General features: G+C 36.6%; 1 protein-coding gene across 4 annotated transcripts in view; it reads right to left on the bottom strand.

Annotated features, from left to right (window-relative positions):
- Positions 1-2,237: 2,237 nt before the first annotated feature.
- RAD23B (RAD23 homolog B, nucleotide excision repair protein) overlaps positions 2,238-14,172 on the bottom strand; it is a 36,364-nt gene continuing 24,429 nt past the window's right edge. For all 4 annotated transcript variants that reach the window (XM_067316490.1, XM_067316492.1, XM_067316493.1 and 1 more), the window contains 5 exons: positions 12,401-12,528; positions 7,989-8,112; positions 6,545-6,672; positions 5,967-6,137; positions 2,238-4,120 (listed from right to left, as the gene is read on the bottom strand). In XM_067316490.1, coding sequence (XP_067172591.1) covers positions 4,007-4,120; positions 5,967-6,137; positions 6,545-6,672; positions 7,989-8,112; positions 12,401-12,528 — 665 coding nt within the window. In that variant the 3' untranslated portion in view covers positions 2,238-4,006. The remainder of the gene's footprint in view (positions 4,121-5,966; positions 6,138-6,544; positions 6,673-7,988; positions 8,113-12,400; positions 12,529-14,172) is intronic.

Here is a 14,172-nt window from a genome sequence, read left to right as displayed (position 1 = left end):
TAGCCTCTTCAAAAAATGTGCTTTGATTAGAACTAGAGTTAAACTGCTTATTACTAATATTTCTTGCTTTTGCCTAGCCAAGAGGTATATCTCATTTCAGGAAGGAGAAAAGAGAAGCTAGTTGAATTCTAACAAGAATCAAAAAGGTAAATGTCCCCTTTTCTTGCAGGTCTTATTTTCTATGAAGAAATATTTTTATACAAAAACAGCACTGGCACTTGACAATTAGAATCCAGAAGAATCAGCTACAGCCTGCGACCACAAATTCCAATTATTAGCACTGACGACTAATCATGTATTTTGCCATAATTTCAAAACTAAATTATTCCTGCACATCATTTCATCCAGGGTGAAATAAACCTGCCTTTGTAGATATTTTAGTCAAGTTCCATTTTCTACCTCATAGTTTCAAAACTATATAGGTTTAGTGTCAAAATAGAGTTTCTCAGAAGACAATGTGATTAACTTAGAAGAGCTGAACATCTTGCTGGCCTCCCAAACCACAAAAGGAAAAAGAACAAAAAATAATACTGACAGAGGTTGTCACTCCCCCTTTATCACTTCCACTGAATTATGAAGTATTCTCAAATGTGGAAACTCTAGAGTTGATTTCTTTTATGCACAGACAGGACTGGGTTTGAAGGAAATCAGTACCAAACTTCAAACACTAACAAACCTGTTCCCAAATTTCTAAAATCAACTGAAACATCCCCTGAACCCCAAGGTGACAGATCCACCTACACCAGCAGGGGCTCAGCTTTGTGGCTCCCAATTTCATTCATTAATGTGTATTCTTGAAGAAAGAGTTCAGCCTGACACTTTAAAATTAGTCACAGTTTGACTTAAGTGATTGCCTCACATTCCTAAAAAGAGTTACCTTATTGTGGTAAGAATAAAGTGTATCAAATCAATGTCTCAGGTTTTATCTAGACTCATGAGAGGATGCTGGACAAAGTTAACGAACCTTACCATTATAATGCAGCAGTACAGTGGACACAGGAATTAACAACTCTAAGGCTGATGCAACTTTCAGAGTAAGATGTTTTCTCCCAATGAAAAGTCCATCAGGAATAGCATAAAAGGGTGAAAACACACACACACTTTCAGAGGTTTTCATTCATTTTTCAGTAAGCAGACACCTAAAAGTTTTCCAACAAAAGTAAGGACTCCAGTAATAAAACTTAAGAAGCAATGCTTGCTTTTCTTGGCTACTGTTCGCAGAGCCCTGAGGAGGCAGCTCCCCAACCTGGAAAGCTCATACTTGTGCAGATAATTTCTGTTCCTATGGCAGCACATGATATTGAGTGGGGACCATCATACCCATGCAACTGGTTCAGGTCACACTTACCAGCATAACAGCATAAGACTTCCATATATTCTTCCTTTTTGGCTGCAATTATAGAGAGATATGTGGTTCTCCCTAGCAAGTAACCCACTACTGAGCAGATACTGTTTTTGCTAGCATATATATCTGGTATCTGGCTCTTCATCAGAAGGCAGACCACCAATGGCATACAAACATGAGTCCATCAATGAAAAATAGGAACATCATAACCAGTAAGACTTCTATGAGGGCAGCTATAAACTCCTCTGGCACCCAGTATACAAACCTACAAATGACCACAGCTGCTTGCTCTTTCCTAAAGAGCAAGATAACCAGTGTTTAATTCAAATGCACTTATAACGAGTAAATGCTTCAGGATGAAAACCGAAAGGAGCAGATTAGAAATACTCACAGTCATTCTTACTTTATTCCCCATCTTCCTGAGGAAGGAATAATTATTTCTGAGAGCAGACAATATGATTGGTCAAGAAGACTCCCATAGTCCCAAAGCTTTTGTTTTAGTTTCATATTAACTATGTAGTAAAGTACATTCTGGAAGTCCTTGTATAAAATTAGCATTTTTCAAATACCTGGCAGCTAGTCCTTTTACAGATAATTATTAGCCCCTTTTTGTCTGCATAACTGCACATTATTAAAACCAATCGCTTGCAGTACCATAAATATACTGATACTCCTGTTTAGCTGAAATGTACTGGCAGATTTAGATATTAATGTTAACCTCTGTAAAATGAAAGCATTATGAAAGAGTTATTTTGTATTGAGCAGTATCACAGCTTGTACTGATAGATTTTGTTTGCAATACTGATCACTTAGACATTATGCACCTATGAAATGTTAAAGAATAAAAATCTGAATAATTAAAATACACACCATCTGAAAAACATCATAGATGTTTAAGGCTACAGAGAAGCAGTGAAAGGTTTTATTATGTTCCATTATTTTATGCAAATAATTATTTAACAGACTAAGGCCAACCAATGAAGAAACAAAATATGAATACAAGTGTTTCCACCTCTTTTTCCTTCTCTTTTCTCAGATACATGATTTGTAGTTTGAGCATAAGCAGTAATTAAATCCAATTCTACATATTCCAAGCAGAAATCATTCTTTAGTTGCACCACTAAATCATTAGTATTATTAGTGGTACAACAGTTCAAGGCTTTACCACTAATGATGCTAATATTGTCTTAGTTACTGTAGAAAAAAAACTTGTAACCAGCTAGCTGGAACACAACAATAAAAAACTCATGATATCCCCAAAGTATGTTCAGGAAGTGTTGCACAAAATATCTTTAGGAGAAACTGGAATTTGTTTTTTGTCACTAGCACTACATTGACTAGCAAGGTTGTCTCTAAAAGTCAGTGAGTCTTAAGAATGTTAAATTTCCTGCTCACTAAACAAAATAATGACAAATAGGTACCAAGAAATAAGATTCAAATCTCTGTAATTAAACCTTATTCTTTAAAAGAAAAGCATGTATGTGTAATCTTTTGGGTTGCAATAACTTGTTTGCTTAATTTCTCAGTTTTTGAACTTATCTTTCTCACAAAGTAAACAAATCCTAAAATGGCCTTACCGAACAGAAATGTCTTGATCATTACAACCTATTCAAGAGCAACAGAATGCCAAGAGCTTCAGAGTGGTCATCCTTTCCCAAAGGTAGGAATAAAAATAAAGTTTAAAGTATTACAAATATTAGACACTTGGTTCTAAGATGCTAACAGCTGTATTTTTTGGACCATCCCTTACAAAAAAAGTAGGAAAGTAAAATTTGAGTTGATAATAAATAAAGTATTACTGGGATGGATAAAAACAAAGCTTACATTTTCTTTGCTGGCAGAAAAAAACCACTCTGTTCACAAGAGCTAGTATAACAAAACCAAGCATGCAATCATTGCTTTTCAAACCTTTACTGCAACATAACATTGAAGTAAACAGTAATTAGATACCTATCATTTTTCCCAAAAATAAGAAATGTAAACAGGAGAAAAATTTTACCTGTACATATACAGCTTCTGAGATCATTTTAGAAGGGGAGGAGGGTTCTCAAATAATGATCAAGACACTTTTAACTAAAATGAGTTTCCATCTAAAGGGATTCATTTTTTAAATTGTTGAACAAAATAACGGGCTTCTTGCACTAATTTAATACATCTAAAAAAGCAAAATAACTACCCATATTTTGGCATTCATGTTTACATTTGCTCAGGTACTTTAGATTTCTCAAAGCCACTATCCAGTGTCGCCATGAAATACAGATTGTAGATTCTAGATAGCAACGGCAATCTCCAATACCAATGTTAAGGAAAAGGAACATGAAGCAGGGCATTACACTACATTTCTGGAACTAGTACAGTAAGAGTGAAAACATAGAAAAAAAAATTAACCTACACTTTATAGAAGGAACTAAATACCTGCAGAAGCCGATTTTTGGTTGCATATTTTACACTGTGTGATTTGCTGCATCTGCCAATTTAAAGCAGACATACTTGTATTTTTCTTTGCTTTGTTTCCTATATTTTCATCTCTTCCCCCCCACCCTCCCATATACCATACACCAAGCATTATTGATATGAGCCCAAATATCCCAGACAATCCAGTGAACAAAGTTAGTGTAATGCACTGGTGTGAGGTGTGAGATAAAAAAAAGTCTCTCCCTTTCAATCTTCATCAAAGTTCTGTTGTAGAAGAAAGTTGGCAGCCAAGTTTTCATTCTTCTCACAAGCAAAATATGCTTGTATCACAAGTCCTTCAGGAAATCCTAACGCCTTTAACTGAAGAAGAGAAACATATTTAGAAACCACAGTTTGTACAGTAAGCTTCTTTGTATGTTTAATATCTTCATATGCCACTTAAGCCATTTTTGGTTTGTTGAAATAAACATTGCTGCTTATCTCAATATAGTCTTTAGCGAACAAAGAATATGTAGCCTGTTTCTTTAGGAAGCAAAATTAAGTTCTCACTTGACAAAGTGACTTGAAGGAGTCTAATGAAGTACTGAAAGTCAAGTCACTTTGCTTTCACTGCCAAAATAAGTTATTAAAACAGACCTGGGTCACAGTAATGTTAGGAAGTAACTACACACTGCATTGCTGCAGAAAAAAAGAAAAAAGAAAACAAGGCACATTTTAATCTAGTAATTATACAAAGCACAGTACTTTTAACAAAAAACGCCTGGAGCAGAAGCTTACAGCCTGTGATTTGTAGACCACTGGTAAGTAGTCCAACACACCACATTAAGCCATAATTTCAGTTGTCCCAGCTAGGATCTGGTTTTAAAAGATCTGATTAAAAATTGCAGCCATGAGAAATAAATTGAGAGCAATCTGGTTTTCAGAAAGTCTGGGGACTAATATCTTGGACACAATTACACTGGGGGATGAGACTACTGGAGAAAGGCTTGTTACTGCGCCAAATGAAATGGGATTAGTCTGCATTTAGACATTCTACAAACAAATCTTAGTTTTAGCCACAGGCAAGTAAATACAATCTTTTTTTGCAGATTTTCTCAAAATTCTCACAGCACCTGCAAGGCATTCTACATACAGGGCAGATCAAATCTCTCTTCTATTATCTCTTATCATCCATTCTTAGATTTAGTATCATGCTTACAAACAGAATGAATGTGTCAGTTGTAGTACTAAGTTTTCAGGTGTGTCTTTCATGGAAATGGGAAGAGGCGTACATCTCTCTTTGTACCTTCTCGAGCAGGCTTAGTGATAATGCTGTACTGCATAAAAATAGTTTTAAAGGGAAATGCAGCAGACTTGAGAAAGGATAATCTGTAAAGAAGTACACGGGCAAAAAGACTAGTTTTATCAACTATCAGTTTCCTTCAGATGTAGAAAACTAAAGGCTAGATTAAAGAGCTTTTGGGGTAATCCTTACATTACCCTGCGCTTTGCCAGCTAAAAAAAGTGTCTTTGATATACAACAAAAACAATACTATAGTATGGCATCATAAGTCCTTGTAATTGGATCTTAATAAATAAATAAAATCTCAGAGGCAGTGCCATCTATGTAAATCCAGATTTAGTCAGGGTTACAAACAATATTCATGCATGCAATATACCCCCAAAAGTTGATTTTTATACTGAAATTTTACATGCATTTTTAGAAAGCTAAAACTAATTAATTCTAACTAATAGATAGCCAAGTAACTGGGTTAAGTAGTGACTTCAACTAATCTACTTAATGATGAGAGCTCTTACATCCAAGTACTTTGCAAACAGTGCTCATGCACACTCCTTTGAACCTGGCAACCTACCACAGCTACCACTATCTTGAACACTACTGTCTGAGGCTTTTGCAGGAGGAGTTACTCCCTGAAGGTCTATTTCCTCAGTGAAACTCATTCAAATCATCAATTATTACAGATGATCTCTGATCACTTAAAAGGCTCTGCATTTTCTAAATAAGACGGGTTCAGGAGAGTTTAGACTTAATCGCTATTCAGCAAGAACAGATGTGATTTAAACAGACTACAGCAGCTATGAAATATCAGAAATGAGTCATAGATTACTACATATACAGTTTAAGTTAAGGCGTATCTTAACCATGCACCAAGCAGAGTCAGCACCCTACAGTAATAGCCAAACAACTAAAAGCAGAAAGGCTCACCCTTTCTATAGCTTCTTTTTCCTGAGGTGTTACTTGAATGTAGTTCATGTGACCACTTCCAGCTTCCGCTACTCCTCCAGTGCTGCCATCACCACCACTTATACCTTGACTAGATTCTTGAACTGGTTCATTCAACATCTGAATAAAATGCTCCTGATGTTGGCTTATTTGCTGTGGTATATGGGAGAATAAGAGGAAGCAACATACTGAAACAAAGCATGTTTAGCCCTGCCAACAGGCAGCTAACATTATTTATTTTCAGCAAATTAAGTAGCCAAAAGAATGTGTAGAAAGCACTTAGAGAAAAATAATGAAATCTGACCATCAAAAAATACAATTTCATGATTAAATCCAGTTGCAGTGACCCTCTCCTCTTCCTCACACCCTTTGCGCCTCTTATAAGGGGATTGAGACTCACTTCTAATGCTACAGAAAATATGTTCTGTATAGCAGTAACTGCTGGAAAGCCCATAATAGCATTCTTAAACTGCTATTAACATGTTATCCTACTGAATCAACATTTCACCTTCTTCAAAGCTACACTTAGTAATGTTATTTTGCGCTCCTTTAAAATTCACCTGCAGTAGTTGAGGGTTTTCCCGTCCTATCTGTTGTAGCAATGCTGGCAACAGAGAAGGATTTTGCTGAATAATTTGTCTCATCTGCTGGAACTGAGGCTGATTTCGTAAAAATTCAAGAGGATGTCCTGAAAATCAAAGAGAGAAACATTTTTAAAAAGCAAGTTACCAAAACTTTTGTAAAATACAGTTCTACATCATAATTGTAAATAGAAACATGGCATTTCCAGGGTCAAGTTAGAATGTAAGAAGGTACACAATCTAACTTGAATAAAACTTTACATTCCTAGTTAACCTAAATTGGAAGATTCCTTTCAAAGCAAGACAATTTTTCCAAATAGTTGGTATCCTAGCATCTTCCTCTCTGACCGACTGGGAAAGAGTAGATTTGACACCTTAACTGGTCTCACATATGAAAGTGGACAACACCTGCCACCTTGGAGAAGAACAGAACTTGCTTTTTCACTCTGATTTACTCCATAGCTTTAGTTCAGTATTTTTTCTAACAAAGTTAAATGATGTACATTCTTCTCACCCTGCTTTCTCTGAAGATCCCACAGGCCTTTCTCCTAGATCTCCTGCACTTTTCTCCTTATATCTCATCTCTGAGTAATCTCATCCAGAGACAGTAATCAGCTTCCGTTTCTGTGCCTAAAACAGAGGCATACCTTCTAATTGGGTCAATTCTATCTTTCTGAAGTGAGTCTTGGCCTCCCACTTTTCCTATGCTATTAGCTATTGCCTTTAACCAGGCACAGCCAAAAGTGCTCTGAAATAAACCATTCCCCCCATTCTCTACTTATGGATGATGCCATGACTGCCTGTCACTCCTGCCTGTATGTTTAGCATTCTGGCCTCTAACAAGGCTTAAATCTTGGAAATTCTCTTTGCTGCAAATTAAATAAGACTTGATTATGCTCCTTTCATGTATTTATTTCTTCTTAGACGGCATTCTCTTCAATGGGCACTACCACTCCCTTCATGTGGCGCACTGATGAACGAGGGGTGCTAGCTGACGGATGGGTCTCAGAGGCACTATGCCTGATCGCCTACTGCATGTTTCCCTCTCGACATTCCAACTTCCCCCAGCAGTAAATGCGTTAGTATAGCCACAGTCAGCACAGCACAGTTAGCCACAACAGTAGGAAGACAGATTTAAGTGAGAGAAAACACAACCCCATCCACATTTGTGGTCTTGCATTTAAAACCAAAACACTGAATCAAAGGAATGGTGTGAGATCACAGCAGTATTAAAAATCTGATGCCTTATTACAGACATATCCACATACAACAAGTCATTTCTTCCAAGCGGGACCACACTTACGGAATTTTCATGTTATGGCTCTTACGCAACTCACTTTTACCAGTCCACTTCAGCATTCTGTGTTGCAGTGAGTTTAGGTGCATATGTTTATCAGAGCCTCTCAAATACAATCTTTCTTACCTCCTGAAGAACTAGTAGTTGTAGGTACAGTTGTTGCTGCTGCCACTGATGCGGAAGACTGAGGCGCACCTGTGCTTGCTACTTGAGGAGGTTCAGCCACAGCCTGATTATCTCCAGGTATACCCTAAAGCCACAGATCACATTATTACCTACAGAATGCTAAAAGGTATTTGTTTTATTGTATGTATTATTTAGCTCCCAGAATGAAAAGACAACATTAATACTTTCAGTGCAAATACATAGCCAATGCAATGCTAGTGACAGATAGGCATTTACCGCTGGAGAAGAATACTGGGGAGAGAGTTTTTTTTTTTTTTTTTTTGACAAAAAATATATGGCTTGTGTAGCCATGTAGTAAGGTAATAAACCTTGTGATGCATTAGTTTGTTCAGATTTAAATGCATTTTACTCCATAAATAAAAAGTTGCTTTGAATCCTGTACTAATACATATGATGTGAAAAAGTTTAACCAACTATAAAGTTATAACTTTATGTTACGGTATTATGCAAATAAAGTTACATTACAGCACAGAATCACAGCATACAATGCTTACAGTGAGGTTATAGATGTCATACAGTTGATTAAGGAACACATAATTTAGCTGGCAGGAAATTAAGAGAGATAAGAGCACAGCTGTTTGGATCTCCTTTCTCCAGCTAATAGTGGTATTATTGCCATTTATTTCTATTTTGAGTGTGAAAAGGCTGTATATAATCAAATTTCTAACTATTATAGAAATAGTTAACTTGCATTTTGTTTCACTTCCTGTATGCAAACTTTAAAGAGTAACTAACTGTTCAGAGGGATGAACCTAAGTAGCTCCACAAAGCAGTAAACCTCCTGACACACACACAGTAATAGCTGGGGGAATGTTAAACAATGTCAAACCCAGCCCCAAAGCAGCAAGACCATACAAGATTCTCTACTCCCCAACACTTTGTTCCAAGGTACACAGAAAATTCAGTTTTTCCACACCTTCCAGAATATTCAATCTAGATCAGTCTGGGAAGGCAGCAGCACTGGTACAACAGAATACACTTCACCACCTGTCTCAAGGGGAAAAGACACCCTTCAGTTTGGTAATACTCAGCATAACAAACAGGGTTGGAATTAATCAGAGAATTTCAGTGTAACTAGACAATGAAGAGGTTTGGTAAATCTAGCACAGAATAAACTGGCAGGTAATGTAGATTAAAAGTTCTGCTATGACATGTTCTTCACATGATACATTCATCACTGTGGCTGATGAGGACAAATACAAAAAAGGACAAACACACAGCCAACATAAAGGCTACATCTAAAAAGGTAGAACTGCGTAATGCTCCAGGCATGATTTGGCCTTATCTGCGAGTTCAGAAGCACACCAAAGTATAAAGCACCTACAACATCAAGTCCATATTTAAGCCACTCATGCAAATTTTCCCTGTCTGTCCCTTTATTACCATTATTATCTGGTTTGATCAGCTTGCTATGCTTTCCTCCTTCCACAAAGGGGAAAAAAATTCCATTTATGATGCAATCTTGTGGTAACTCTCTTACTACTGCCTTACAGAACACCACTTAAACACATTTTTCCATCAAATCAGATATTTGGTGGTATGTAAGTACAATGTATGAACTCTGGTTAATATTATGAAATTACTGGTTGATTTTACCTATTCATAGGGGCATATGTTGTCATTGCAATCTATGTCCAGACCAGACAGCAAATGCTCGTTAAACCTTAAGTTTCCTCTCTAATAGAGGCACTAGGGAAACAAATCTAACCAAACTGATTTAGGGATGATTTGTCAAATTAATTCTTAAAGCTAAGCTTGAAGTATCACTCTCCAAATAACCAAGGCTACGTATTACGGTAGTCAGATGAGACTAATGATCTCTGCACATCTAGTTCATACAGGTATACAACTGAATAAAGTACAATGTCAATTAAATGTTTATATGGAATATAGGGTTCTTAACATAAAAGAATTAATTTTGGATGCAAACATTGCCTGGGCAGTGGGAAGGGCATTTCTGCCGTGCAATGAGTTAAACAATCTGTTTACAGCTTAACTAAGCACTGGAGTAGATTTTAGGTGACACTGTTCACTATGGGAGCAGGCAATAATCACACCAGGCTCTACCCACAGAATGTAGAGGCTTCCAAACTAAGAGGCTGTAACCAATGGTCTAGTGGTTGGAGGAAAGCCAAAGCTCCTTCCTAATTAAGGATTAGGAAAACCCTGGGTCAAAAACAGATTTGAAGCTAAATGCCTTCCAAAGATGAGTCTGTAGCATCTTTTGAAATCTAGATCGTCCACGAACACAGCTCAAGGGTACAGGACTATAAAATTTCTAGATCCTCAGACAAGGAGCTGAGAAAATCGAGGAACTTGCCATCTGAACCCTGGGTAACAAGTGGTTGTCCAGAGCTAATCTAAAGAACTACTATGATTTATGCATTCATTTCCTCTTTTCCATGTCTCTTCAGCAGTTTACAGGCACTTTTTGAGTAGTGATTCTTAAAACCAGGAGACTGGTATACACTTACAGTGCTCAACATCCTAATACTACTCTGCAGATTATCTAAAAAGATAACACTTTGGAGCACCTAGGTGATTTGGTGGTTGATAAAGCAAAAGGCCAAAGAACTGTGTCATCAATTGGCCAGTATTAACTACTAAAAGCTTTTCTGATGCAGTAGGATGTTAAAGAGTATGCTCAGACTCCACAAGATCAAGAAAAGTTAATAGATCGCTTGTAGCAACAGAATTTTCCTAGAGAGAAAATAAAAACCTGTGTTGGCTAATAGGATCTTGAAGAGACCTTCTTACCGCCCTTTTTTCCAACGGGAGGGGAGGAAGAAAGAAGAAAACTCACTCAGTAAAAGATGGCATGAAACAGAGAAAGGAACAAGCTTACATAACAGAAGGACCTACTGAAGAAGAAAAAAAGTTTTGCTCAGAATAGCTAGACTTAATGGTTTGCAGACATGCCATGTGTTGAACTCCATTGTAGGGCTGTTCTATTTCTATTCGAGACTTCCTAAACACAAATAAGCGAGGGCAGGGAAATCCCAGACTGGCTGTACAAGCACCCTACAAAAGACTGACACCTGCATAACCAATGAGCACTTCCAGGAGGTACCAGATTTATGGCACATGCAGTAAGCACACAGTAAATTCAACACTTTTAAGGCATGAAACATGTAGAAATGTTTGAGATTTCCAGACCAATGTCAGCCAGATTGTACCTACTGCCTTTCTTTTGGGCAATAAATACTTACCATCTTTGGTCAGCTTAATAAAAGATGAGAATTGAACTTTTTACATCCCACTTACTGGCATTTGTTATCTGTTCAAAAACTGCAAGTTAGAAAGTCTTAGAACCATCAATATACGTAACAAACAAAGTGACTTGTAGTTATAACTACTGAAGAAAAAACTTCCTTTTTGATAATGAAGGTTATAACTGGAGACCAAGGTCACAGTCTCCCTGTCAGTCTACCAGAAATTCATTCTGCATATATTCTGCAAGGACTGGATCAAGGTAACTGGCCTCAAAGTTTTAATCAAATTCAGATTTGGAAAAAAGAAAAAACATCAGGGAAAAAATGGTATGCTACAATGAACTTGAGCATAGCCAAAACTAAACACACTGAAAATAATGAATAAACAACAAATTCTGTACATCTGAGCTCCCAGATCCATTTTCCTATGGTCACAATTCACCTATCAGACTATGGTATGCAACAAGATGTAATTCAACAACGAAACAAACCCTAAAATGACTCACAAGATGCCCGCTCGACTGAAACTATTCTTCATTTCCTTTCAAGTCAGTGAAACTTATTTCGGCTTTAAAACTACAATTACCTAATGAGAACTTGTTTCTTGTCCAGAAACTTATTTAGTTAAAATACTAGTTAAACTAAGCATGCTATAAAAAAAACTCAAATCCTTCTGTTTGGAAAATGTATTAATAAGAACACTGTGTATGATTAGTAAGAACAATGAACGGGAACTCTAAATTCTCTTGTGAAGTTAGATACTAATACAAAAATGCAACTACTGTTATCACTAAGACATCACCACAAACAGAATCATTCCTTGAGCTACGCATTGGCAGTTACAGTTTATCACTGAAACAGGGCATTCTTTACATATATAACCACATAAATCAACATAAAATAAAAGCAAAGAAGTGACAGATATAGCTAAGGATAGTATTTCCTCTAAGACACGCTCCTCAAAATTCTGCATCTTGGCCTTCCAGATACTCTCCTTAGAGCTGCTATTCTCTTGTGAACACACATTACTCTTTCTGATTGGATAATAATCAAAATAAGTAAATCAAAGTCAAAATTTCTCTTTAACACGGGCAAAACAAAAAGTGAAAGGGGAGAATGTAAATGAAATAAGCTGCTCACCATTAAAAGGTATTCCACCGCTCTGTCAGGATTGTTGAAGCTGGCTCTCAGCGCTGCAATTACTTGCTCTCGTTCATATCCCATTGACATGATCTCAGTCACCATATTCTCATAGGACTGACCTGTCACTAGAAGGAACACAATCACCATTTTAAGGGAGTAAGGCAAAAAAGAGCACAAAAATATTTCAATGGAGAAATATCATTTCTACCCTAAATTTGAATCATTCATTGGAGAGTAAAGAAGAGGAGCTCATACTAAACTTGCCATGGTTCTGTTTCATTAACTTAAAACATATTCAGGGGGTTTCATTATGCATTCAATTGGAATGTTAAGGTCCAGGGGACAGAACACAATGCAGCCTTCTACTGGAAAAAAAAACAACAGTATTTATGACACTTCCGTATTCATAATTGAAGTAATTCTCCCTCCCTATGTTTTCCTCTAAGGTTAAGGGCATCCGCAAAGCTAATAATCAATTCCTTACTGAATTAGAAAAGTCTCCTGCAGTATAAGGTTGTAAGGCTCTCTAGGCAGAAATCTACTTGTCAAACTGCTGTTAACCATCATGGTTTGTGAAATAAAATCTTATTACTACGCTATGGTTAGAAAGATGACAAACAGTGAAGGCCAAGTTATAACTATATTGATTCTTGTCACCAGCATGTAGCAAAGTCATTTAATCAACCTCCTATGAAAGGATTCAAGTCAGGTCGAAGACTTAAAGTTATATCTAGAAAGTCACTTAAGATCTCAGTGAGGATCAGGGAGAACAGACTATCTTAACTCACGTATTTTGATTAGATAACCTTCATATTGAGTCCCCCACCACCTTATTGCACAAATGGGCTAAAACTGGCCCATGCTTGCATATGTCCCATCTCAGTGGGAATGTATTGTTGACGTCCTAAAACTAGCAAGGGATTGGCAGGAAAGTTAAACAATTTAGAGTTATCATTAAAAACAATAGATTGCAGAAAAACAGAGGAAACTAATACTATTAGATCTACTCTTTTAGGACAAATACATCACAATTAAAAGAACCAAAGAATATCTGTTTTAATGTTTAATATGAAAAATGCTCTAAACACTTAGGGAGAAGGAATTTAACTCAAGCCAATATTAACACAGTCACATTTCTTGAAGTTAATTTCTTGGTTTTTTAAGACTTTTTCCAATTAATCAGTGGCTGTATAACTGAGGGCAATATACTCAAGCATAGCAAAATAGTCCTAACCCAAAAATATCTGTGCTTTTTCCATAAGTGAGAAATGAATTGACACCACTTAACTAACCAGAGTGTTTATTGTTTAGACTACAAAATAATAGCTCTGACTTGAGTTTAAGGAATGGTATGCACAAGTCTGTATACACACAACTGGAAGGTTAATCACTTCACATCATTCTTCCAAGGAAATAAAAAAAATCCCAAACACTTGTGTTTTAAAGATACATATTTCTGGATATCTTTTGAGAGAGGCAAAAAAGCCAAAACACAATTGTCCCAATAGAGTGATTTTGCTAAACCTACTGTTTATGATCTTTCTCACCCACCACTAGTTTATCCTTGCTATTGCTAACAACTAATTGAGCTAAACAGCAAAAAGAATGCCTTTTGATTTGACTACCTATTTGCTAAACAATTCTGTAGTGGTCTACCAATATGGTCTATGCAGAGACCAGAACACTATGAGATAAATTAAAGAAAAAGAAAATTTGAAAGCAAGAAAGGTCAACTTACATCTTATCCTACATTAAGCACAAGTAAAAGC

Source organism: Apteryx mantelli, chromosome Z, assembly GCF_036417845.1.
Source record: "Apteryx mantelli isolate bAptMan1 chromosome Z, bAptMan1.hap1, whole genome shotgun sequence".
Classification (NCBI taxonomy): domain Eukaryota; kingdom Metazoa; phylum Chordata; class Aves; order Apterygiformes; family Apterygidae; genus Apteryx; species Apteryx mantelli.
Note: the sequence above shows the minus strand (reverse complement) of the source record. Positions and strands in the feature narration are given on the sequence as shown.